Consider the following 27,288-nt stretch of genomic DNA (forward strand, 5'->3'; position numbering starts at 1 on the left):
GAAAGACCAAACCCCGCCCCCAAAAAACACCAAGCCAATGTTTCAGTGTCTCTGCAGAACACAAATGGGTGTTCATCAACCATCAGAGGAGGACGAGCAAAGTGACCACTGGCCTCTGCACTCTACACTCCTGTCCCAGAATCTTTTCAGATTGCTGTATACCATTTCCAGTAGTTCCCACGTATGGTTAAATCAAAGTAAAGTTTGCAGTTTTACATCTTTGCATTGGTGGCCAAGAGTATTTTCTGTATCATTAACCATTAATGAAACTTTTAAATCATAGCATGTCACATATTCCCAAATGTGAAGAGGTCATAACCTATAACCCCCCTCCTTTCACCCTATGTTAGCTTGAACTGGCTCCAACCCTTCTGTGGTATAAGAAACCACAACCAACTACATCAAGACCATTAGATATCACAGAAAATTTAACTTAGCATCTTACCAATCCAGGGAGCAATGAGAGGTGCTGAATATAGTTTGTCATTGCTCCCTGGTGATGGTTAATATTCGCTCCTGAGATGAGATGTGTTTTAGTGCATTAAATGTCCTTTTTTTGAGCTGCTTTGCAATGTACGTAGTTGCTGTCAGTGGAATAGCCACTTTTTAATTCAGGAATATCTGCCACTTAGTAAAGGGAAGTTCCCATGAATTTGTAGAAGGGCCAATTAGAGCAGCTTCTCTTTGACCGGTGATTGGCCAGAGTCTCCCATCACAAAGCCAGGAGGAGGTGGAGAAGTGTAGATTTCTCTCAGACAACAGGAGATGTTTTTTTTCTTGTAAGACTCAAACATTACTGCCGATCTCAGCTTTAAATGAGGCTAATGCTCTGTTACTGCATTTTTTCTGTATCATGTGACTTACTATAGCTTTGTAGGCTTGTAACTGTAAATGTCTGATCTGTCATCTCATCGGCCACTTCATGGGATTAAAACAAGCTGAGCTCAGGTCTGACAGACACATTTGCAGAAACAGTCACATGACCAGCTATACTGCGTTTGCAAGCTGCTTATTTGCCTGTAAAACATCCAGATGTGATGTTTTACAGTCTGTAGGTGAATGGCACCTGTAACGGTAGCAAGTAGTATTGACTCATTACAACTGGTGCACCCTTACCTAAGGACACAACTAATGCCTGGATGTGTGTGAGTGTTTGTATCCCTCCTGTGTGTATGTTATATCTGTGTGAATCTTGAAACATGTATTTTCCTTGTTTTGCACGTGTTTGTGTGTCCACACTGGATCTGTGTGCGGGTGCAGGCGCAGAGCGTAACTCCAGGGAGAGAGAGCGGGGCAGCACATTGGCTGTGCCCGAGCAGCAGCGGCCCGTCCAGCACCGCTCGCGCTCGGTGTCTCCTCACAGAGAAGACACGTGCAGAGCTCGGTCTCGGCCTGCACACGTGCCCATGCAAAGGTGAGTTACACCGGGGAGTTTTACCTGCTGAACTTTGAGTGATGATTTGGCAGGTGGGGGAACCCTAAAGTAAAGCTTGGCGTTGCTTGGAGGATTACTCCAAGCAACGCTGCGAGGATTACTGCTCAACAAGTCCGCTGGTGCTTTGTTCTGGTCACGGCAGATTGCTGCCCTCTTTTGAGCCTCTTTCTGTTGGTTTCTTCCTGTTAAAAGGGAGTTTTTCCTTCCTACTGTTGCTGCTCACAGAGTGTCGTCTGATTGTTAGTGTTTTCTCTCTGTTATTGTAGGGTCTCTATCTTATTCTCTAAAGCACCTTTAGCCAACTGTTGTTGTTATTTGGTGATTTATAAATAAAGTTAAATTGAATTGAAAATTCTGTTCAGTACACTAAACCAGCGGTTCCCAACCATTTTTGCGCCACGGACCGGTTTATGTCCAACAATATTTTCGCGGACCGGCCTTTAAGATGTTGCGGATAAATACAAAATAAAACCAGTACCGGTACCAAATAAAAGAAGATTTATTCATAACACACAGGAAAAGACCCCAGGAAACCGAGTTAATGATAAAAACGATTAAAAAAAATAACGATGAAAACCATAAATTTCACACCCGAGCCTCAACTCTCGTGGCCCGGTACCGGTCCGTGGCCCGGAGGTGGGGGGCCGCTGCACTAAACCCTCTGAGATGTGACGTTACCAGATTCCCTGCTGGTTCTTTTAGTTACTAAATCAACATAAAATAAAATAAAAAAATATAAAATGTTTATTTTGTATTTTATTGTCACTATTTGCTTTTGAATTTAAGCAGAAATTAAGAAAAAAAAAATTTAAAAAAAGAGAAAAAAAAATGAAGCTCAGGGCTCAGCCTGAGCACGGCTGCTGTGTGTAACAAATGATTTAACAGTAAAACTGTAAACAGTAAAGCTGTGTAACGCAGGCAGGACAGGGCCCAAAATGCAGACTCACGGAGACGGGACTTAAACTCCAAAACACAGCTTTATTTACTAGGAGAAAAAGCAACACAAAACTAAAAAGTGAAACCTAAACACACAGGGAACACAGCTGACACGAATTAACATGATGCCACAGAGGAAGCAGAACTAGACACACCGAACATGGAAGCACGAGACCTTCACAATAAAACAGGAAACGGAGGAACATGACTCAGAAATGGAGGAAAGGCAAAGAGGGAGCGAGGGAAGGGAGGAGACAAGAGAGACATGGCAGACTGGGGAAACATGGAATGAAACAAGGGAAACAAGACGCAAGAACTCACACAACATATATACACACAGACACACAGAGAGAGAGACAGCGGGCAAAGACAGGAGACAATCTAAGGCTACGTTCACACTGCAGGTCTTAATGCTCAATTCCGATTTTTTGATCAAATCCGATTTTTTTGTCTGCTTGACAAGCAGACAAAAAATCGGATTTGATCAAAAAATCGGAATTGAGCATTAAGACCTGCAGTGTGAACGTAGCCATAGTTACATGCGGCTGTCTTCTTGTTTGATAGAGTGATACCATATATGCCCTATAGCTGCAGAAAAGGCTAACATTGTTATCGTTTTACAAAAAAAAACAGCTAAACATGAGAGGTTTTAGGACAAAGTTTGTGGTTTCCATTGTTTAAGCACCGGTTCCAACCAAAGGAGGTATGTTGTATCAACAGAAAAGCCTAACTTGGTTATCATTTTGCAGAAAAAAAGAGACTGCTAAAAATAAAAACATGAGAGGTTTTTGGACAAAGTTTGTGTTCTCCATTCTTTAAGCACCGGTTCGAGCACCGTTTAAGCACCGGCACCGTTTCAAAAGTACCGGTTTGGCACCGGTATCGGATAAAATCTCAATGATACCCATCCCTAACCATGACAGACTCTGTGTGTCACAGCTAGGCAGATTTAAAAAGTAGATCGTATTCACCATTCTGACAGATCCCATCCCTGTTTGGGGAATATTTAATGAAGTTACTCTTTGGAGACCCACATATAGATGCTTTTGATGATGCTGTCTATAGATTTCAGTAATTGGAACAGCTAGAAGAGACAAACCACCTCGGCTCTTGTTAACATTTTATTAACCCAGGGAGAAGCTGGCAATGCAGCAGAAGTTCAAATCTAAAATGTTTGAGTGCCGGGTCCCCACAACATGGGTCACATTTCATGGGTGGTTGATCTGGAGATTTTTTTTCTGCTTTTTTCAACAATAAAAGAGTTGTATATCAGTGTCTAAACACACTGTCTCTGAACTGTCTTCAGGTAATGTCATCCTCTCTCCAGGAAAACCGTCAGTCAAAAACACATTAAACTATAAACCAGCAGAGAGCTAAATATAACCAATGCAGAATACAGAAGCACAAAACAATAATCAACAAAAATAATCAAAAATGCAAAACTACAAAACCCCAAAACATGCCAAACTCAAAACTCTGGGTCCAAGACTCAGACTCACCTTAACTGATACTCTAAACAAATCTATAAACCAAAAAACACCACAACAGAGCACAGCTGACAGAAAATCATTAGTTGTAAATTTGTGAGTTAATGTATTTATTTCCCTGTGCACGCTCAGGCTGCAGCTCATCTGAAATGTCACATTGACATCTGAGAGCTCTGAAACTTCAAACTTTTAGCTATTCGGTGCGCTCAGCTCTGACACTGTCCCGAAGCCAAACGAAGAGTGAGAAATCACTTGTGTGTGAAATGATCTTTACTCATTGAATTTTTGGTGATAAATAACCAACAAATGGACTGATTGACTTTGTAATGTGCCCTAGTTGCTCTTCTAGCTTGTGTTCAGCACAGCAGTTGCCATGGTGATCTAGCCAGGTTAAAAGAGATCCACCTTCCTGGTACTGAAAACTCTGACTTTAGGCTCAACATACCCGAACAACACATTAATCTTGCTTTGCAGTGCAGGCAGCATTTACCTAGAACGTTTCAATCTCAGTTCTTACCCGTGCTCATCGTGTCTCTACATCAAATCTTCAGTCAGATCTCATTAAAGTGAGAATAAACATGATAAAGTCACAACTTTATAGTTTTTTCATTCGATCATATTTTCTTTCTTTTAATGACTGCACTCATTTTCACATTACATATAGAAATGACATGTTTTCTCATCATCAGGAGTTTGGATGAGATCCACCAGAACCGCCACCACTCCCACTCCCCCTCCCATTACCACGAGCCCCACTTGGAGCACCAACGCTCAGGTGACTCGGACTACGAGTACTCTGAGGACAGGTAACCTGTTGTTGGAATCTCCTGGGATCTTCAGGATGAGGGGTGGGGCAGTGAAAATCTCTTCTAGTGGACTTTTTTTACTTGTAAAAAAGAAAGATTGACATATGTCAGTTCAATGGTTGATTCTCTAACAGTGAAACTGGCCATCATCAAACATGAACTTGCGGGGCTTTGACACAATTCTATATATTTCTCAATGGTTGAATATTGTTTTTGTTTATGTGTGTGTAATGTGATCTTGCCAAACTAATTTCTACTAATACTACTAACAGAGTGAAACTACCCATATGGAAAAGAACTAGAAAAACAAACTTGTGGTAAATGTTGAAGTTTTATGTATATATAGTATAAAGTCTTAGGCTTCCTTCACACAGAACATGGCATGTGCTGCACTTGCATCTGTAAGAATACTGGACCTCTGTTCTTCTTTGCATTAATTAAAAAGATTTGATAGATATGTAGAGCAACAGAAAGGAACACTTAGAAGTCTAAGCTGTGTTTACATATATTGTACGTCCCCTCGACTGTTAAAACACACCTGTGTACTGCTGGTGCCATGGCTCTGGTTTAGGGTTATGTACAAATAATTTCTTTATTTTCTCACTCTTTACACTGATTCAAGTTTTACTTCCTGTTGTATTGCACGCACAGCACTGGTATTTTACTTCTGAGTCGCCAGATTGTGTCTTTGATGGTCAGATGTTCTCTTTGCTGTTAAGCAGTTTCTGGGAATCCTCGTGTGCATCTTGGGTTTCCTTGCATGTGGAGGTGTTTATGAGTGACTTGGGTTTTTGGAGAGTTTCTTTTTTTTCCTTCCTCTTCTTAGAATTTTTTGCCACACATGATGGAAATTTAGGATTAAGGATTTGGATTTGGATTTGGGCGGATTCCACCACTTTTGCTCTGTGAGGAAAAATGGGCTTCTGTGGTGGTCCCAACTCAAAGTGTGTTGTTGTATAATTGAGTGAATTGGGATGCTGGATGCTTCAGTTTCAGATTGCAGCAGTGCAGTTATTTTCTCCTTTATATCTTTAAATCTGTTTACTCATAAAAGTGGCCTTTGCAGTTTCCTCATGCAATATAATTGTAGGAAATTAAATCAAGTGCGCATTAAATGTGTGCGAGTGTGGATGTTTACGTAGACACTTATTTACACCGAATAGTCTTAAATTGTGAAAATACAACAACAACAAAAGTTGTTGAGCCTTTTACGACACGTAATACTAAACTCTTCTAAGCTAAAGAGAATTTAACAGAATGACATCCACAGCGGGCGCTGTTTCTCCCGCTGTGCTGACGATCTATTCAAACCATGCAGAGCTTGAGCAGTGCAATGCTGTGCAAAAGGTTGCTGCAGTTCAGGAAAGAACCTCAGTGAACAGGATACAGAGGAGTGCAAAATTTGTTATTCAAGCAAAGACAGATTATTTTAGTTTTCACAAATACAGTATCGACAGTGCGTCTGAAAGGAAATGACACACTGTCACGTGTGGAGAGGAAGCAGCTGATTGCTGTGCTTCGTGCCTTGTCACAATGGCGGCTGCCATATTATGTGCTTCTGCTGCTGCTGATAATGACTCACAGAAACGTATTTTACTACAGTCCAAACACACAAAATGTAAAACTGCATTTATATTTGCACAACCTTGCACCAAAACATGATGGAAATCCCCATGAAATTTTCATTTCTGAGCAGCAGACTCCAGATTCCTTCTGAACGATCCCACCACCGCCCCCTGTGAAACCTGCCCACCAGAGAGTGGGAGTGGGTCAGTGTTTTGAGTTTTTTTGGGCTATTCTTCTTACTGCAGCCACTGAATGTGGAAGGTGTAGAGCTTTTCTACTGTTAAGATAAGATAAGATAAGATAATTCTTTATTGTCATTGCACAGTCATACATAGTACAGTAGTACAATGAAATTGGAAAAACTGTCCTACGTCGGCACTACATATAACACAACACGACACGATATGACACATCACAACGCAACACAAACAACACAACACAGTATATTAACTTAGAAATAAAAAAGAAGAATAAGTGTTATGTGTATTGCACACTGTTATTATTGCACATTAATTATTATTGCACCTTGTTATAAATATAAATATTATTATTGTTATTGTTTTAAACATTGTTACCTCCCCCTAAAAAAAGTCCAGGCAGGTAGCCAATCAGGTCAGCTATAGTGCACAGTGCACAGCCCCCTTTTCATTGCAGATGCACTCATGGATTCAAAATAGAAAGTGCACACAGTAGTGGCGTTGCATGCCACTTTCTTAAGAGTTGTTTGTAAAACATGAATATTTACTACAGGAGTGTATGCACAGGTTTATTCTAAGTCTTTTCCATATGGGATTCTCTGCTGTTGAATGGAGACTTGATTGAAATCTCAGAATTATGATTTCCTGGTTTCTGTCATTCATAACTTCACTTTACCTGTCTGAGTTGCCATCCTCTTCTTTTGTGTTGTTTTTCATTTGTTCACTCATCGTCATGCCAATGACAGTGAGGTCCTGGAGATGCACAGGTCTATCCGGGGCGGGAGTGCCGAGTGCCTGCACACAAACAGGTAAAAAGAAAAAGAGTAGCTGCCATCATTTCCATTTTCACTATACTTTAACAACTCCATCTTAACTCTTAAAGTTGGCCTTTATAATGCAAAAGGAACGTGCTGGTTATGTTTATGTCTGTTACTTCTGCTTTTCTGCACATGCATGAACACAAAAGTGTCACGAGTAGTTGTAGCACACATAAATTCAGCTGTCTCATAACAACACAAAACAGTGTATGAGGGGATTTGAGCCCCGCTCGGCACCTGACCTTAAAGAAGGCAAAGCTTTGTGATTAATTTCTTTTATTTCTTTTTTTTTTTTGCCTTGGATGTCTTCTCTACATAACAGCAGTTATGGATTGTTTTTCCACTTTTTTCTTGTCTTCCTTTACGTGCATGATCTCCGCTCATACAACCAGGGGCATAGGTAGATACAGCAACACCCTCCCCCCCAAAATGCCCCTGTTAGTAAACGGTATCCATAAAGACATTTACAGGTAAGCTTTTAGCGTTAAAGGCAGTCCTGCAAACCCTTCTCTGTGCCTGTCCAGCTTTCCCAGACTCATTTGTGGAGTTGGTGGGCCATTTATTCGTAGCAGTGATCTCTCAATGCAATAAATGCCCATATGTCTCCCAGGCCGCTGTGCTGATTGTGCGTGCTGTGGTCGGAGTGTGTGCCAAGTTGCTTTGTCATGGTGCCGCTTCAGTGAGATGTGTTGCTTTCCCATCTGCATTACACAATCTTTTACTTGAGCACACTGCTAATCTTACATGTGTAGCCCATCATCTACAAATCATAAAAGAAACACAACTGGAGTAATTGCAGTTTCTAGTAATGCTGCCCGTGAGGGTCTAGCAGAGCTCACCCACTCTGCACACTTTGCACGGGCAGTTCCCTCACCTGAACCAAACTGAGTACTTTCAGTCTGGAGATATTCATGTGTGAAAACAGCTTTGGGTGACCAACAGGTGACCAAAACTTTCAGGGCCAAGGACCCATTTAGGGACACAAAATTTTCCAAGCATCATTGTAACACCAGTTTAGCTATTTGCGACTTCCCCTTACTCGATGGTTTGGACGGACTTCAGCCAGCTGAACCTAAAGAATGAAATTACAGATTAATGATGATGATGTTATTGGCCCTACGATGCTGTTGGAGGGCACAATGGGGGCACAAATGATTCCCATCTATTATATATGTATAATTTATATTAATTTGTGATTCATAGCAAAATATTTTTAAGGCCCCTTGGCTTCAGGAGTTTACTGACCATCACTGCCCTAGACAACATTCTAGGTTTTCAGTGAAATGTCAGTAAACTATCAACTGGACTGGCAAATAAAGTTGCTTCAGATTTTATTCAACTCAGGATAATTTGGATAAACCTTCCTGAATCCAACACAACATCAACAGAGAACAAACTGAACTCACTAAACTTTTAATTCCTTTCGTTACTTTTAAGTCAAGTCAAGTCATCTTTATTTATATAGCACATTTAAAAGACATCAAGTGTCAGCCAAAGTGCTGAACAGAGGGATAATATAATAAAAAGAATTAAAATAGATAAAATGAAACCATTATAGAAACATTGTAAGACATCCATATATGTTTGTAAAAAGTATATGTGTACATGCAAATATGCAAATACATATACAAAAATGTACACATTCAGACACAAGCACACATACGTGAACATAAAATACATGTATACGTGTATACACATGCAAACATCATCCAATGAGATAAAAGACCAGAATAGTTAAAACAGAATAAAAGAGGTGTCAGTGAGATCCGAAAGCCCTGGAAAATAGGTGGGTCTTCAGATTCGATTTGAAGACTTCCAAAGATGAAGAGGAGTTTATGAAAGGGGGAAGACTGTTCCAGAGTTTCGGGGCAGCAATGGAGAAAGCCCTGTCACCTTTATTTAACCAAGAAAGGAAACTCTTGAGATTAAGACTCTTTTGCTCGAGTGTCCTAGACCAAGATGGGCAGCATTAATCCGTCTACCTTTTGGATGGATGGAGAAACTGAAGCTCCCAAAGAAAACCCACTTAAATTGTACACACAAAGTCCCGTCCTGGGTTCGACCCCTTTTACTGTGAGGTAACAGTGCGGACCACTGAACATTTAAATCGCGTTTTGACTCGATTTCTGTCTTCCTCCATGCTAATTAGAGCGCTGGCATGCTGTTGACATTGTAAGCACTGGAATTAGCATTTAGTTTAAACGTGCTGTGGCTAAATGAAGCCGAGATGGGCTGTTAGCCTGTCTGTAGACCCTTAAGAGGCCTACAAACAAAAGAAAGTAGAAATGTGGAGAATGGAGATTGCTTAATGTTAAGGACTTTCACAACTTGTAGTAATCCTATGCAAAACCATTATTTGCCTCACAGAGTGGCCGCTTACCAGGTTAAACCTGGGGGCAGTGCCATTTAAGTGCGTACTAGCAAGGGCTTGTTGGCTGTTGTGTATTAATATGAAGGGTTGCTAATAGTTATGACAGTTAATTCCTCCACCAGAGCTCATAATGTCCACTAGTGACCAACTTTAACTAAAGAGCAGAACAGGTGGTTTTAGTCTTATTTAAAGTAACCTGATGTTTGTCTAAGTGCTCCATCGAGTCTCATGAAAAAACCTGAAAGATGTGATCAGCTATAGGTTGGTGTGGGTTGAAGTTGCCAGAGTACCCTGATGATGACTGCTGGTTAAATGAAACCTGAGGATGCTTTGCAGCTGATGGGCTAAAACACACGAAGTAACATCATTTTTCAGATGCTGATGATGGAATCAGAGAGTGTATGTATGTATGTATGTATGTAGTTTCTGCTTACTTTCCCTTTTTCCTGCTTCTGACTGCTTTCACAGAACAGTAAACGTTCATATATTTTTTGAAATATGCTATTTCAGTTTCTTTCCAACAGTTAAAAGCTAAAATGTATTCCACTCTGTATAACTTGGTGTAGCTTAGCCCCCAAAGTTTGAAAAACAGGGGGGAAGCATTCAGAAATCCTCACTTACAATCTGACTACAGCAAAGATGGTAGTAAAGGTATAGCTCTTTAAGCAGATTCATTACAGTTGACTGGGGACATGTCCAGGTGACCAGTGCAGTGAAAGATCATTTAAATATTGCCTCAGTAAAATTGCCGGGGGGGGGGGGGGGGAGAAAAAGTGAGACTTGCTTCATGAAGGTCTTTAGGGGACACTTGGGGTTATGTGGACATTTAGCAACTGAGGAATGTTAACTGGTGAGGTGCTACGAAGTGCTAATGGGTAGAAAGCGTCACCAGCATCAAAAAGACATACTGATGGTTCATATTTGCTATAATGCCTGAACACATAATTAGCAGAGTGACAGACCTCATGTAGGAGCAGTTCCCTCCATTTTTGTCTGTTCTGCTCTGATAACAACGCGTACATCCTATAGATCTGCTGCAGCTCGGTTTCCTCACCACGTGTCGCCTCGGCAGCTTTAGATTGTGTTACATAATTGGTGTTACATGTAATGTTCCTGTACGTATGTGTGCGGGGTCAATCCACCAGAGAACAATCTCTACACTCTTCTCTCTGAAGTCACAGACTGTATGTAGCTCATCTCGTGGGCATGATGCTGCAGGAAGCTGCCTTTTAATCGAGCTGTTACATAAGCTGTGGATAGGATCCATTAAAGCTACCCTACTTTATGTTGCCATGTTAATGTTCTACTTCATTTTGTTTCCCCTTCCTGCACTTATTTGGCTTGTTTCTGTCAGTTGTGTGTATCATTTTTGTTTTCCTTTGCCTCTCTTTGCATGCGGGTCTTTCCCCACCCACTGTGGGCGGGGTTTCTGGCACACAGCTCCACCCTCCCTGCATGCCTAAAGAGCAAGCCGCCCCACAGGCAGGAGGGGGGCAGCGCCTTGCCTCGTAGCATCCTCACACACCGTGTGCTCAGGTTCACAGATGAGGTCACGGTTAGGTAAGAACACACCCACTTCACATGTCCTCGCCTCCCACCATTGGTCCTCTCGCCACCCAAAACTGTTTCTTTTTCCCTTTGGAGCGTGTGCTGGTAAAAGCAGGGTGTTACTCTTAAGCTCTTGTTGCCGTCCATGTCAGGCGTTTGGCCTCAAAGCGTCATGTGCAACGTCATGCGATGGCAACGAGCCAGCCATCTGTTGATTGTAGCTGTTGTCAGCAGCATGATGTGACACAGGACAGGCATGCAGCTGAGCTCTGCTCTCCTCGCTCACTCCCAGACACACACAACCGTCCCTTCTCCCACGTAGACCTGGTTCCCATGACAACCTCCCATCTGAGTGGTCTCACTCTACGAGGCCGCGAGGAGTGAGTGGCGGTGATAAATGGAAACACAGCATCAGAGCCATTACCGTTTTAATGCGCTGTCTCATGGCCTCCCTTCTTCTCTCTTTGTCTCTCTCTCTTCTTGTTACCTTTCTTCTGATTTTCTCTGGATTTTCTTTGTCCCCCTCTCTCTTATCAACCCTCCCTTTTTGCTTGATCGCCTCATCCTTTCTCTTTCTCCCTCTGTGGTGGTCTCCCATCTTCACTCTTTGCCTTATTTTGTTCTCTTTCTTTTGACTATTTCTGCTGTATCTCTTGTTCCCCTTCCCACTCATCATCCTTCTGTTTTCAACATCTTCATCACCTCGCCTCCTCCTCGCATCCTCTGTCCCTGTGCATCTCTGCTTCTCTCTCTGCTGCCCTGTTGTGGCGGTGCAGTGACCTGCAGCCGTCGTTGGACAGAGTGAGGAGCGCCAGCACCACGTGTCTGAGACCAGACTTTCACTCTACTGACAGAGACAGGTATCAGAAGAACATGCACACCATAACCTCTATCTGCACTCTTTTTCTGATAGAGTCATTCAACTTTTTGGGTGTTAGGATGCTGCATGTCTCCACTTCCCTTCACATCATGTGCCCCTTTCATACATGAGTAAATTTGCCATTATACGGCCTCATTTAAAAAAATAACCCAACTCAAACTATCTAGCTGTTTGCATATATCAGTGCGTTTAACCTCCAAGACAGATGAAGGAGTTAAACAGGAACAGATGAGATTATAGACCACAAAAGTCCCAGCAAGCATTGCAGAGTGCAGCGTCTCTCAGATATTTTTTGCAGATATGCTTATTCAGTTTCTTCCCAAGAGTCGTATACTAAGATTGATTCCACCCTGCAGTCAGTAAACAGAAAAAATGGCAGCATAGATACTGTGCATTTATTCTTTATTTATTTTCAAATAATAAGGTGAGGATAAGGAGAGAGATCGGCCAGTAAATCAACAGCTTCACCTTCACACTCATCCCTTTCTGTACCTCTCTACCTGAGTCAGTAATCTACCGTTTTCCATCGGAGAATCCTTGCCTCAGACTTGGCGATGCTTGTTCTTATCCCAGTTTCTTCAAACACAGCTGCAAACTACCCCATTGTAAGCTGAAAATCCATCGAGCAGGTCCACATAGCTGCAATAAGCAGAATCACAAAAAGCTGACAATCGCTGTCATCTTCACTGCACATAGAAATTCTGTCTGTACCAATTATCATGAGCCCTGGTGGAGTCTGATTGTTGGTATAACTGCTGACTGAGCTCTTGTTAGGAACATATAGGGATGTAACAGCTGGTGACACCATGTTTGATCCTCTGTAGTCTGTGAGGAAGGTTTAATTTTACAGATGCAACAAAAACTGTGTTATTGTAATTCTGGTTCTTCTGGTATTTTTACCACCGTGTCAGTTTGTTTGCTCACAGATTTCTCATGAGAAACGTGTCTCTGTGGAGCTTTTACCTGATGTTGTGCCATGAAGTTGAAAGAAGCTTTTACTGTCCCTTTCCTCACTAACAACCTCTCTCCTACTGGGATGCTCCTACTCCCTCCCACCTTCCCGCCCCTCCAGGTGTTCCAACTCTTTGCCCCGAAAGACTCCCCCAAGCCCCAGGATCTTAGTAGAACATGTGGCCCCTGAGGAAGACAGGTACACCGGGTCCACCCCCCCTGTGCCGTCCCCTGACACGCTGCGGTTCTGCTTGCCTGCTCATACGTCCCTGAACTCTCACTTGAAAGCCTATCCTGTAGCCTGAAGCTTGTCGTGTAGTGATATGTACATTGTAGATCTTGTGATCAGCACCGCTTCCAACCCTTTTCCTGTAAATATTTGTTGTCTAAGGCTGTATAATCTCTCCTTTGTTGTGCTGCACCTGCTTCTCTTTTCTGAATTTCTCCACTTCTCTGGCTTGAAAGCACTTTTGCAGCTATGCAGCTTCCATAAACCAATAGAAAGACTGAGTTTGAACCTTTTATAGTATTTCTTGCCCAGAGCTCAGTTGGGCCATTCTCTGCGTCGCCATTTTCCACATCGTGTTTGTTTTTCTTCCTCTCTCTCTCTGTGGCCGCTGTGTGCCAACACAGGCAGTCTAACAGTTCTCCAGGTCCAAACTGTCCAAAGGGCAGCAGAAAAAGCCTGGAGGGGGACAGGTAAGATCATTCATTCATTCATTCATTTACCTGTATTCCCACCTCATTACCCTAATCCCTTCCTTTTTCTCCAGAGGGATCATATTTAACCATCTGTACCTTTTGGTCATGTGTGGAATTTTTTTTTCTTGTTCAGGTCTAAGAAATCCTCAGAAAGGCCTTAGATATAAACACACTAATCCATATTTGTGATTTGTTTTGTATAGTAAATGGAGCTTCGCTGACACAAACTGGGTTTCTGTGTTTTATATGTTTGGAATTAAGCAAGAAAAAAAGCCTTTTTTTAATAATCGAGAAGCTAAACTGACTTTTCATTCTCTGTGCAAAGTTACGTTTGTCCAATCTTCCCTTCAGTGTTGTGTACTTGTGCACCTCTGGATTGCTTCAGGCACACATCACAAAAAAGAGCCAAATTTTTCTCTCAGAGACCTTGCACAATGCACAAGTCAGGGAAATTCAAAAAACAGTCAACATGGTTCTGGCTCGGACCCTGCTGCCTTCTCTGCTGAAGGCTGTTTGGGAGGGCATAGGTTTTTTTTTTATCATCTTAAACATTAAAGTACAGTCAGTTTGACCCAGAAGATGATGCTCTCCATCTAAACTCTACAGTGAAATTAGAGATCAGTAATCTGAAAATATAGCTGAAGATAGAGGCAGTGCTGAAAGCGGTTCAGAGGTGCATGATGACACGGCCTTGAAGAACAAAACAGCTAAATTTAACTCAGGTCAAGTTTTTGATTGTTTTGAGGTTGCAGAACTACATTTTTTTACATTTCATAATTGTAATATGTTAAGCCCACCAACTCGTCCTCTGTCTTGAACAAGCTGGTTTAGCCCCGCCTTCTGTAAGCTGACTTTTTCTGATTGGCTGCCCCTTTAGAAAATAAAAAAACTGCAGGTGGGCCGATTAGACCATAATTAATATGACCATCCACCACTGAAACAGACTGTTTGTGTTGTTTTGAGTTGCTATTTTTCTGTTTTTATTCCTTTTTCTTTTGCTGACGGCAGTCGCATCCAGCCCACCTCTATCCTGAGGGGCAGTAGAGGGAGAGGAGGCCCTCTGAGGCCCTTTGGCCAGACAGTCCTGTCAGGGTCTTGTCCTAACTCACCACGGCTGGACAGGTGCATGCTGTTGCCAGAGCCCCGCCTCCCCTCACCTGGTTTCCTCTCTGTTACACTGAGTGTGCTGCTACTGAGTGCACAAATACTACCTATATCAGCCATATCCCAGTATGATCTTCATGATATGTTGCTCACAAGTGATGTGATTTTTTTTTAATAAATTGTCTGTACATAAAGTATTTGAAGTATTTTGGGGATCTGTAGAAATACTCAGACACAATCTTCCTTTGCTTCTCCTGCAGCTTCATTGATGATTCTGATCAGTTTCTCTCCTATCTTGACCTTTGACCTTTACCATTGACCCCAGTTTGTTGCTTCTGTGACTGAGTGTTGGGTCTCACTTGAATGAGAGATTAATCTCTTTATCATTATATGTATGTATAACTAATTTTCCCACCTCCATGTGTGTTCATGTCCTGCAGAGCACACCCTTATGGCAGCCCGACTTCCCCAGCGGGGACTCCCTCATCAGGTCGCAGGGGCAGGCAGCTCCCTCAGCTCCCCGCTAAAAGCAGCAGTATAGAGCAAGGTGTGTTGTGTGTGGAGAAACATTCATAAGAAAGAACATGTATCGCAACAGTTTGAAAGTTGTAATCATTCACATCAAAAGGGAATGATTACAACTATTAAACTGTTGTCAAAGTGAATAACTAAAAGGATTTTTAAATGCATCAGGTTTGTCCCATAACCGGACCAGTGACATCAGAAAAACAGCCATGCGCTGTCACCTCAGCGTGTATTATAGTGGCGTTTGTCAGATGTCTGCTTCACACCCTGAAATTTAGGAAAACACGCCCCTTCACAACAGTAACCCAGCTTGCTGACAAATGATAAGTGCATGAAGGCCAAAGCACACCTTGTATTGTTCTTTGACTGACAGCAGTTTTGATGAATAGCACTTATTGACACCCTGGGATTAGAACGGGCTAAAATTAGAGAGCCTTATAATAATGAGTAACTGTAGTGACTGAACGTGTTTTAAAATTCTGGATTGCAGCTCTACCAGCTTCAATGCTGCACCCTTAAAAGTTAAACCCTCTAATTATGGTCACAGATTGTGTTTTATAGCCCAGTACTGGGACCTCCAGGTTGAAAAGGGTTAACAACCTTTAAATTGTCAGTGCAGAGGAGTGCTGAGTAGATAAAACTCTTATGCACTTATGTAGGCTGCGCTCATATTTGACTCTATGCCCACAGCTTCAGTGCCTTTAAGGTTTTTTTGCCCTGAATTTTGTCTTTCATCTGTTGGATTAGGAAGACTTTTAGCATACAATAAATCTCTGTGTCCTTCTCACCAGGCCAGGAGTGAGATTTGAAAATTACATGATGCCATTTGAAGGACTGTAAAAATTATCAACTGCAGTATAAGGTCATTTCAAACAGCAGAACTGAAGCATGACAAATGGTCACCCTTTAACCCCTTAAGCCCAGCGCTATTAAATTTCACCTGAAAAACAATATCTCCAATTTCTGTCACCAACAGCAGCACAACAGTGAAGGATTAGGATGTGGAAATACATATAATGAGTCTCCACATCACACTCACCAGGCTGGAGTGAAAAGTTCAGCCACATTCATTTAAAAAAAAATCCTGTTTTAACAATTCTCAGCTGTAATTCTTGCAGGTTTGACTCAGCAGAAAAAAATCTAACATTCAGTCATAGTTTAGTCAGTTACACTGGCTCTTGTTGTTTGTGTTTTAATGACCTCTTGGGTCAAAAGGGTTAATTTATTTTTTAAACGCTCAAAAAAGAGCCTGAAACGCACAGTTCAGGGCAAAACAACAAACCTATCAAAAATCCCTAAAAGCAGTTCAGGAAGCCGTCGGCATAAAGTAAGTGCATCAAGATTTCTATCTGCTCAGCACTCCTTTGATTGAAAAAACAATATGAAGGCTGTTATCCTTTCCCACTGTGGAGTTTTCATACTGTTTAGAGGGTTTTAACTGCAGGTGTAGAGCAGAGTGTGCAGGGACAGCACTGCACCGTTAAGGAAACCTATTTAGCCTATTACATGTAAGAGAGTTAATAAAGACAGACCGAATGTGGAAGTTAACCAAAATTAGGAACACAATTTGTTCACTCCCTGACTTTTATTTGCATTAACTGCTGAAGACAAAAATGTCTTTTTATGTCTGTTTGATATAATAATCAGATGGTGATTGTATAATAGTCAGTCAGTCTTATTTTAGTATTTTTGATCCACTTTCACTTGTTTTATTAATGTTACTGCATTTCACTATTTATACAAATTCAACATTTCCTGGTTTTAAAAATAAAACCTTTACAGGTTTCACTGGACAGACACATTACACGTCTTAAAAAGACTTTTATTTTGAAACATTTGTGGAAAACTCATACATTCTTTAACTTATTTCCTAAAAGGTAAAGATGTATTTAAAAATGGTAAATTCTGTTATTTAATTAGAGAAAAAGTGAGTTGCGGACTTAAATAGAGTATCAGTCCGACTTTAATGGCATCGATGCAGGAAATAGCAAAGTCTAAAATAATCCAGAACCAGCTTCCAGTTTGGATTCAGGAGACAGACACTATCTTTACTTTTAAGATTAGGCTTCAAACTTTCCTTTTTGGTAAAGTATATAGATAAGGCTGAATCAGGTGACCTTGACTCCTCCTTTATGTGCACTGCAATAAGTGTAGGCATGGGGGATTCCCATGATGCACTGAGTGTTACTTTTTCACTCACTGCGTGTTTGTACACCTCTCTGCATTTAATTATGAGTTATTATTAATGTCTGGCTCTTTTCCACAGCATGTCTTTGTCCTGTCTTCCTCTCCACACCTCCAAACAGTAACAGCAGAGTCTGAGCCATGAGTCTGGTACTGCCCGAGGCTTCTTCCTGTTAAAAGGGAGTTCTTCCTTCCCACTGTCACCAAGTTCCCTGAGGCAACTGTTGTTGTGATTTGGCACTATGTGAAGAAAATTTAACTGAATTGAATACTAGACACAAGAGAGAAAACAAAATAAAACAGTACAAATAGAACAATACTGAAACTAAAAACACAAGACTGAGCTTACAAAAGGGTGTACACAAGGGTGAATAACTAAATAAACAACCTAAGAAGTGCCCTGAGGATCATTAATATTAAACATAATTCATGACAGTATTGTTCTTAAGTTTAATTTCTGCTCCATGAAACCTGCTGGAGTTTAAGACTTTAACAGACTTTAAAACATCAGTCACTGTCTGGTAGATTTCTCAGCGCTCACTTGCCTGCTGATGGCGCCAAGAGTCTTAGTATATTTCCAAATTCTCCCAAGTGGCTATTTTCCAAAGAGCTCCAGGTTGTTGATGTTCTCACAGTTGTGGAGTTTAGGAATATGCTCTCAGGTGGGAATTTATTTTTTGTGCAACTCTAAAATGTAAAATAAGTTTAACAGCTGTTTGATTAAAAGCATTAACTTCAGGGAATTTGGTTTTAGTTCCTCTAAAACTTTAGCCTATGTAAGTTTTCCTCACTTCCCAGTGTTTCCTTCTGGTTCAAATTCACTGTTTTTCTCTGCAAAGATAAATCTGTAAACACTAAAGTAGGATTTCACCTAACCATAAATCCATAAATCTGGCATTCCCAGAAGACCTGGATTGGAATTTGAAATTTATACTTAAACTTTTTCAGTGCAGATCTAAAGTGTCTTTGACTCTTCCTGATGGAGTCTCCAGTGCACATAATGCTCCACCTAGTGTCAGAACCCAGGTCCTGCAGCCAAAGGAAACAGCATCCAATTAAAACACGTGTATTTTATTTTTCTTCATGGGTTTTGCTTTTTTCTCAGTTTCATGCTTTTATCCATATCCTTGGTCTTTTTAAAAATTTTGTGCCTCAGCCCTCGCAGTGGAGGAGCGAGCCCGACAGCTGCAGATGAAAGTACATTCCTACCGGCCTTCAGCCTCCCACGACCCTGAGACGAACCTCAAGACCAAACGGGAGGTGAGTGTTTGTATTCGCCGCTCACCTCTTCCTTCTGGACTTTATAAACAATGTATTTATTCTTCATTCATCCTGAGTTTGAACAAACGTACTGAGCTTCCCACCCTCCTTCTCTTTACCTCCATCTTTAGATGTATGCAGAACAGAGGCGCAGCAGCGACAACATGTCGGCCAGATCTTCAGACAGCGATATGAGCGACGTGTCGGCGATCTCCCGAGCCAGCAGTGCCTCCCGCCTCAGTAGCACCAGCTACATGTCTATCCAATCAGAACGGCCCGGGGGACGACTCAGGTCAGTTGTGACTGTAAAGGCTGCTTTTCAACACTACAGCCATCATTTTTAATATTCTAATTAAACCTAGATGTCGGAGAAGTGCATGCTGATCACAGTCTGTCTTTCTTTTCTTGCATGCCACTTGCCGTTGCATGTTTGTGTCCTTCTGCATGGTCTGTTTCCTCCATCCACACACACGCGAAAACATGAACACACAAACACGCAACACACTGAACTCAGATCCAAGTCATTAGAGGAGGACAAGAAGGACAGGAAGATCTCATGGGGGGTGGATGGAGAGGAGGAGGAGAATGAAGGTGGAAAGAGGCAGGTCTCCGAGGAGCTGAAGCACAGGAGACACACTGTGGCAGGAGACACGAGAGAGTCCAGGTAAAGAGTTCTCACACGGTGAATCCACCGATGATGGAACGGTCCATCTGCTCACTGTACAACCAGGTCCACATAGATCTCTCAAGTCCAAAGAAAGGCCGTCGGTAGCTATTAAAGGTGGAAATATAAGCAGTTTATATAGATGTGAGTAGGGAACCTACTCCAGTAAATATCCATATTTATGGGAAACTCCTGTTACCCATCTCCAGTGGCTCGCAGTGGCTTTAACAACAAATTAGCAGAACTAGATCACTGGTGTCAAACATAAGGCCCAGGGTCCAGAATCAGTCCAGCAAAGACTCCAATCTGGCCCACTGGGTGGCTTTGAAAAAGGTGAAGGACTTTTTTGCACTGCCAAAACATTTTCTGTAATTTTACACATTTATAAGAGTTCATTTATTACAACAGCATTTCTCTATCATGTTTGTTTATCACTGAGACACAATGAGCATTTTGGCACTTATTTTTCTTATAAGACATCTATAGATCTAAACATCTATCTATAAATGTCTTAAAATATCTCAAGATTAAAAGTGTAGGTAAACCTCTTAATGCTGTCAGAAAGCTCAGAGTTCAAAGTAGACTGTACGTGGCCCACAATGTAAAATGAGTTAGACATCCCTGAACTAGATTTCACGTTGCTGTAAGTGATTTTTTACATTCTCATTTGTAAAAATGTGCAGCCTAAACACTGAATTTTATACCCTGCGTCCGTCAACTTATCCACTTCATGTTGCTTAATGTCAGTACTGGTGAGCGTGGATGTAAACACCTTAAAGTCTAGTCCTGAGTCCAAGTCAAGAACAGAAAATTTAACAGTGTGTGAGCAGATTTGTTTGCTTTAACCATCAACCCAGCAGGCTTATGTTTGATCTGAGCCTGGACTTATAATTAAACTCAGACTCTCTTTTTTTAAAACTGTTACTGTTCAAGCTATTAGCCTGCTAAATCAAATAATATACTTTTATTTGATTCATTTCCATAAAAATGGGTAAGCACTCCAAGTCAGCCTAAACATGTTAAGATATTTTTCTCTACCTAAAAGTTTTTCCTTTATTATTAAGATTAAAATAACCTTCGGGTGCTGCAAACAAGTGTGCACTGGACATTTAAAAAATGTCCTTTTGTGTTACACAGCTTGATGACTTTTAATCACGTTAACAGCATTAGTCCCATCTGTGGACTAATCATTATTCCTCCCTGAGCCATAGGTGGATTCAAAAGTCAGGACCCAGACGAGTCCCACATAAATTCCTAACCCAAACACGAGTTGCATAATTCAAAATTAAGCACCAACTGAACTAAAACTACACATTTGGGAAAATAAGAAGCCGAGCCAAAAGGATCAACATCAGTTGACCTGAGACAGCTAAAAATAGAGGGAAAAACACCCGATTAAAAAAAGGTGAAAGGAACCTTTTTTTTAGGAAGAGGCTACTAGGAGGGAAAGAGTCTATCAGATCTCACTTTAATATTTATTTTGAAAGTAGATATTTAAAACGTTTCTTACTTTCTGTCAATTAAATTCTGTTAAAAACAGTGTCCAGTGTTTCAAGTCATGAGGTCACTGTGTAAGTAATTCCTGTCAGCCAAAAGTTCAGACTTAAGGCTGCTTTAAAGCTCAATTACAGGCTGTTTTTTTCTACCCTTGGGTTTGTATGATGTCACAGAGAGCAGATAACCTAATATGGTCATCTTAATCACAAAGCTCTGTGTGTGAACAGAGACGTCCCACCAAGCTGCTGTTCAATCCTGCAGCCGATCGCAAGAAACAGAGGAAAAGGGAGCTTAAATGGCTTGTTTCAGACAGGGGATGAACTGAGGGAGGGGTCCAGCACAGGATGAAGGAGGTACTGTGAGTCATACAGGCTACTCTAGTTGAATCCAAGAGTGAAAATACGCTGGAAGTAAGTGAAATAGAAGCCCTTTAAAAGAGACCTTTTTAGTCTCCTTATATACAGCTACACACACACACACACACACACACACACACACACACACACACACACACACACACACACACACACACACTTTAGCAGCTGACCACTACCAGACTGCTGACAAGGACAAATGACCCCATCTCACAGCTCCACAGTGGGCCAGGTGATGATGTAGTGCAGCTTATTAGCTGGCTAATGTATTGAGGTCTGAGAGAAAAGAGAAAAAAGGGCGGGTGTTCTTTACACAGATCAATCCAAACCAGGTTTTTTCAAAGCAGCCCAGCAGCCTCTGACACGCTCTGACTCGGATGTCAGAGGCTTGTATGTTAGAAATAGATTATTTTCTTTATTTAGTTTATCACCAGTAAAACAAAAGCAACCACAGTCACACGCACAGAGCCAAAAGTATGTGGACAGTCACATGAGCTCCGTTAGCAGGCATTAATCAGATTCTCTGAGCCTTGGCTCTTCTGGGAAGACTTGTTTGTGGGGATTTTTTCCCCATTCAGACACATTAGTGAGGAAGGTCGAGCCTCGCTCTCCATCAGTGCTTCCGTTCATCCCAAAGGCTCTTTACTCCTCTACCTATAATCATTTTGTTATGGACCCATTTGTCCAACACCAAACTCGCTTTATTATTGCAGTTTTTAACTTTAAGATTTATCTTAGTCCACACAGTATCTTAGTGACACTGATGTCACTGACTCACTGTTAAGAGCATTACCTGAAAAAAAGAAGTTAGTGTGTAGCACAGAAGTACACTAATTTTAATCCTTCAAAAAATGAGGTTTGCATAATAATTTAAGACACAGGGGTCCGCTTATTTTTCCCATGGGCTGTACATTCAAACTCAAAATTACAGAGAGGAAAAATTAGATGTGCAAAAGAAGAAAAGAATGTATTGATGAAAGATAAAAAGCACCTGGTGTGGTGGTGGTGGTAGTGGTGCATTTTGCAGTTAAATTCCTGTCCTGCAGCAACTCCGTCAGTATTTGTGGAGGTATTTCCAAATTTCAGTTTCACACCTTCGAGGTTCTGGCTTATATGCAACCACTTGATGTGAATTTCTTCCCTGTTGCAACAGATTTGCAGTTTTTGCTGATTTATCACAGTTAATTTCCGTATCACAAACAGATTCCATGTAATTGCAAACTTGACCCCATTCAACTGTAAACTGGTAGCAGACTGACTCCATCTAATTGCAGAGACCACAAGTTCTTTGCACACAGTCGCACATTTTAACAGTCTGTGGGGAGCTTTTGAATCAAGCCTCAAATGGCTGCTAGAGGAACTCCAGTTTTTGGCTTAATTGTGGTAATGCTGCACAGTCAGTGTACGGGTTGCACCGTGGGTAATGCGGGAGCCATTTTCACATTGTTTAGCCTTCCGTTGGGAGTCCCTCAGTGTTCGAAAACAAGAGGAGATCTAGTATTACAGTGAGGCTTTCAGATTTTCATATCCCGTTGTTTGCATGCTGGAAACAAAGAACACGTGTAATGGACCGAGCAGCATTTTATTCCGTTCAAACACAGAGTTGGATTTTAAAAGCAGACAGTGGAGTCAGACTACATTTATAAAAGCTGGTCAGTGTCAGAAAGCCTGTAATGTGTTTTTAGACAGAGGGTGGGCAGGAATTAGTAACGAGTTGATGCACATCGACTGCAGGCCGCGGGTCAGTTTTCACTCAGAGCTGGATATTAATGCAAGCATTCAGTGGATATTTTCATGTCTCCTCCAGGCCGCTTTGATGATGACTTGTGGAAGTGACTGAGTGCATACAGAGCAGATTAAACAGTCTTTACATCTTTTTCTGTTACAGCTGTCCTTTAACCTATCCTTCCTCTTTAATTCCCCCACATGTTTGATGTAGTTCTCCTTCCTAATTCCTAATAATTGATGAGCTGCTGCTCATTTAAGCTTTTGTGAGTCCTGCCTTTAAATGCATTTGTTTGCATAGACGTTTGTGGTCAGACACGATGACATTTCAGAATAAAACCACACAAACAGACAAATGCATAAATTTTCCTGCTGACATTTTAAAAATGAGCTGGAAAAAAAACACACACACAAATCATAAGCCTTTTAGCCAAAAACAGCAAATGTGATTAGACTGATTTTTTTTTTCCTGTGTCTGTGCCTGTTTATATGTCTTTGTGTTTGTGCAATCCTCCTCGCATGTCTCAGATCCCTCCTTGCATGCATCCTGTGCTGTGACTGCCTGGACCCCCTCCACCCTCAAGACCTGGATCCTCCCCTTCCACCCTACCCCTGTTCTACACGCCCTTCTCTAACTCCCCTGCAGGGAGAGGTGGAGAGGCCTCAGACCACCCTCCCACTTTCTCCTCTTGGTCACTGGACTGTAGCTGTCAGGGACCCACAGGGAGCGGAGAGTTTGGGTGATAGGGGCAGCGTAGCTGGACTCTCTTGCAGCACTTTGGCCCCCTCTGAGCTGATGGACATGCGACAGCTCCTCCGAATCCCTAGGAGACAGCATCGATTGCTGGGCACGTTCTGTCCATGTGTAGTGGCTTGTTTCAGAAGACTGAACTTTAATAGATAATATGCTCAGCTTTAAACTGCTGGAACATTCTACTTCATTCTTATTCTCTTTTTTAGAGGGTTTCACAGCACAGCTCTGTTACCAACCACTTATGATTTGGCTTCAGTTATTTCAGAAGTGTCTAAATAGGGAAGAAAACACAAAGAGCCCAACATATAGTTCCTTTATATGTGTCAAATTATTAGGAATGCTGTAGATGTCACTTAAAAGCCCATTATAGTTTTTATAACTGAAAAGGAAAAATGTTACAAATAAAAACTAGACAAGAGAAAAAAACAATTAACTGAAACTAAACTTAAAAATTAAGTTTTAGTCTATTTTAATGTGCTTAGATTGGTCAACAGAGCAGACATGAGGTTGGTAAACGACATGTTTAATGACATTAAAACTGTAAGATGTCAAGTTTGTCTTGTAAAGCTTGAGTTTTGACTCATGTGACATGTTTGGATGATTATACCGTATTTCTTTTCTTTGGGACTCCAGACTTTTATTTGATGCTCTTTCATTAAACACGTTCCCTCAGCAATGTTCATCATCCCCACCTCCCATCAGTCATGATGTTTTTTTGTTGTTGTGCCACAGTAAAGGTACAGTACACTCTAAGTAAAAGAGAGCTTAATAACGACATCTATCAAACACACCAGGTCACAGAGTCAACCTGCGCCTTCTCTCTCCAGTCGGCAGATGCGAGCGTCCATGGGCCGCAGCATGCTGAAGAGCTCCAGCGTGAGCGGAGAGATCTACACCCAGGAGCGCACAGACGGCAGCCAATCAGACACGGCGCTGGGCACGGTGGGCAGCGGCAGCAAGAAGAGACGCTCCAGCCTCAGCGCGCGGGTGGTGGCCATCGTTGGCAACCGTCGCAGCCGCAGCACATCGCAGATCAGCGGCCCCGGTGAGTCGGCAGTTTCAGGGATTGGCTGGAATTTCATGTATTTAAAGCCCATTTGCCAATCTGTGATCTTTGGACCATGTTAGGTTTTTTGGAAGCAGACATGTTGATATTTAGAAAAGAGGTTGGAGATACCTAACATCCATAACATCCATCTGCTGTATGTCACGTTCCAAAAGCTTTCGCTAATCTGATTCCAGCCTCTGCTAACCTGCATTCATTTTTCTATTAAAGGTACAATATGTAAAGTTTAATTAAATGCATGATGTAATATGCAAGATCTGACTTCTTGAGGAATGTTAATGACCGAGGAAGTCTCTTATGCCTCAGAATGATATTTTAGTAATGCAAGAAGTCCCAACCTGATTGAAGAGGGTTAATGTGAGAAAGCCTGCTGGCTCTGTGGACGCACACTGCATTACTGTGCTAATCAGCTCACTGAGGTCCTTTCTGCACTTTTTCAGAGGTGTGCAGAGGATGGCAACATACCCAGTATATGGAAAACATCAACCGTAATAACCAGTTCAGACCAGCTGCACTTACATCCCTTGTCATGAAAATCTTTGAAAACATGACGCATGGTTAACTGGTGACAAACTAGATTCACTGCAGTTTGCTTGTCTAGTGGGCAAAGCTCTTCATTCTAGACAGCGCATATAAGAATCTTGAAAACCAAAATCTTATGTGGAAGTTTTATTTGCAGATTTTTCTTCGATGTTCAATGAGATGCAGTCCCAACGTTACCTGATCACATTTATTGTTGCTTTTAATTTTTTTAACTGACAGAGTTCAGCGGGCTTTTGGAAATGGCTGCATGCCCAATCCTATCATCTCAAACTCTGGCTCCCCACAAGGCTGAGTCTTTCTCCTCTGCTTTCTATCATGTGCACAAACAGATTATTTGAGTCCAGTTAAAAAACCTGACCTCACCTTGGAAGAATCACATGGTTCATTATTCTCAAGCGAATTTATTTTATTGTCCTCAGGTCGACACTATCATGCTTCTCATGCATAATAGATGCATGTGAAGCAAACTCCTACTCAGATTACTTCATACCTGCTTTCTTTGAGCTGCTAAATGCTAAATGTAAAGAGAAGTTTGTTCTTCTAAATACAAGTCCATGTGGGGGCAGTTGGGGTGTAAGATCTTAACGTTGAGCTGCTCACTGACAAACTGAATGCTGGATTGTGACTTCTATGTCATTATTTATTGGGCTCTTCCCAAAAGAGCTACACGGGCCCTCTCTCTTGTGGGCCTGCTGCCTGCAGGAGGGGTCACAGGGCTTCAGTGCTGTGTGGATTCTCTCAGTGGGTGGAAACACCTCGGTGTCCTTCCAAAAGAGCTGGAGGGGGTGGCCAGGGAGGCAGAGGTCTGGGCATCCCCAAATGTTTTAGTTATATGACTTTGTACCTTTCCAGATTCTTTGTTTTTGCCTACAAAAGCACATGCAAAGTGCAAACCTTGATTACATTATCTAATTTAACCAAACCCAGGAGTCCAGGTGATTTCTCGTGTTGGTTTTCTCTAAAGAAAATGTGGTTAAAACAGCAGCTGCACCTTTAAACTACTGTGTGCAATCACTTCAACTTAGAGAATGCAGGTTTGAACCCTTAAGCCACAGCTAAGCTAATAACAACCACATCCATACAGAAAGATTCATTGCATTTTGTCCCGAGGTACAGACTGTACCCAAGCACCGCAAATTGAAAGTGTCCTTTTATTCTGTAAAAGACAAACCTCTGCTGCTGTCGCTGGCCCAGCGCTCGTCATAAAGACAAACAACCACAGGTTGGCTCGCGGTCACACAACAGAGTGTGGCTCGTCCGAGCCCAGCATCCACTTTCACCACCGGGGCATGTACGATGAAAGCCAAATGCTGTACTTCTCTTCTCTGTAGCGGGCATAAAAAGCTATTAGAGAATATTAGGCCTTCAGGGGGTCGCTCGCCCACTGCCACTGATGTAGAGAGGGGAGAGAGGAAGTAGAGATAAGACGAACATCAGCCTAATGTAAAAAAGTCTCTCTTGGTCATGATGGATGACAGCGAATGCAGGTAAGAGAGGCTCACTTGTATTTTCTAAACTATTTACTGTGAGATTTTAGACACAGGATAATGGGAGGCTCAGAAATGTTGTTTTCCACCATCATGAGTCAGAAGGCGGACGCGCCCCTGTCCGAGATGCCACACAGTGGGGGTTTTTTGGCTGTTTTTCTGCCCAACAATTTCCTGTTTACTGCTGGTGACCAGATTCTACAGAACATGGGTGCAGCTTTGACCGTGGTTCAGAAAGCGAGATCAAACAGTCCTGAACTGGATCTGTGGGCTATCTTGTGATATTCAGCTTTGTCTAACATATGAATGGTTTACTGTTTGGGCCACTGAGTGAACTCTGTCCTCTGAAAATGCAGAAATATTATTCTAAGTTAGACCAAACTCCAAAACCACAACAGCAAAATCTTT

The 27,288-nt window shown here is 41.8% G+C and overlaps 1 protein-coding gene across 5 annotated transcripts in view; it reads left to right on the top strand.

The window, feature by feature from the left end:
* Window positions 1-27,288, top strand: part of rims1b (regulating synaptic membrane exocytosis 1b) — a 94,181-nt gene that overhangs the window by 61,606 nt on the left and 5,287 nt on the right. For 3 of the 5 annotated variants that reach the window (XM_039613725.1, XM_039613727.1, XM_039613729.1), the window contains 13 exons: window positions 1,261-1,414; window positions 4,548-4,664; window positions 7,174-7,236; window positions 11,057-11,176; window positions 11,941-12,024; window positions 13,117-13,194; window positions 13,629-13,694; window positions 14,706-14,819; window positions 15,242-15,348; window positions 18,667-18,770; window positions 18,902-19,062; window positions 19,285-19,434; window positions 24,612-24,829. In XM_039613725.1, coding sequence (XP_039469659.1) covers window positions 1,261-1,414; window positions 4,548-4,664; window positions 7,174-7,236; window positions 11,057-11,176; window positions 11,941-12,024; window positions 13,117-13,194; window positions 13,629-13,694; window positions 14,706-14,819; window positions 15,242-15,348; window positions 18,667-18,770; window positions 18,902-19,062; window positions 19,285-19,434; window positions 24,612-24,829 — 1,536 coding nt within the window. The remainder of the gene's footprint in view (window positions 1-1,260; window positions 1,415-4,547; window positions 4,665-7,173; window positions 7,237-11,056; window positions 11,177-11,940; window positions 12,025-13,116; window positions 13,195-13,628; window positions 13,695-14,705; window positions 14,820-15,241; window positions 15,349-18,666; window positions 18,771-18,901; window positions 19,063-19,284; window positions 19,435-24,611; window positions 24,830-27,288) is intronic. The other 2 variants (XM_039613726.1, XM_039613728.1) reach the window with 2 other exon arrangements.

The sequence above is a fragment of the Oreochromis aureus genome, linkage group 6 (assembly GCF_013358895.1).
Source record: "Oreochromis aureus strain Israel breed Guangdong linkage group 6, ZZ_aureus, whole genome shotgun sequence".
NCBI classification, from domain to species: domain Eukaryota; kingdom Metazoa; phylum Chordata; class Actinopteri; order Cichliformes; family Cichlidae; genus Oreochromis; species Oreochromis aureus.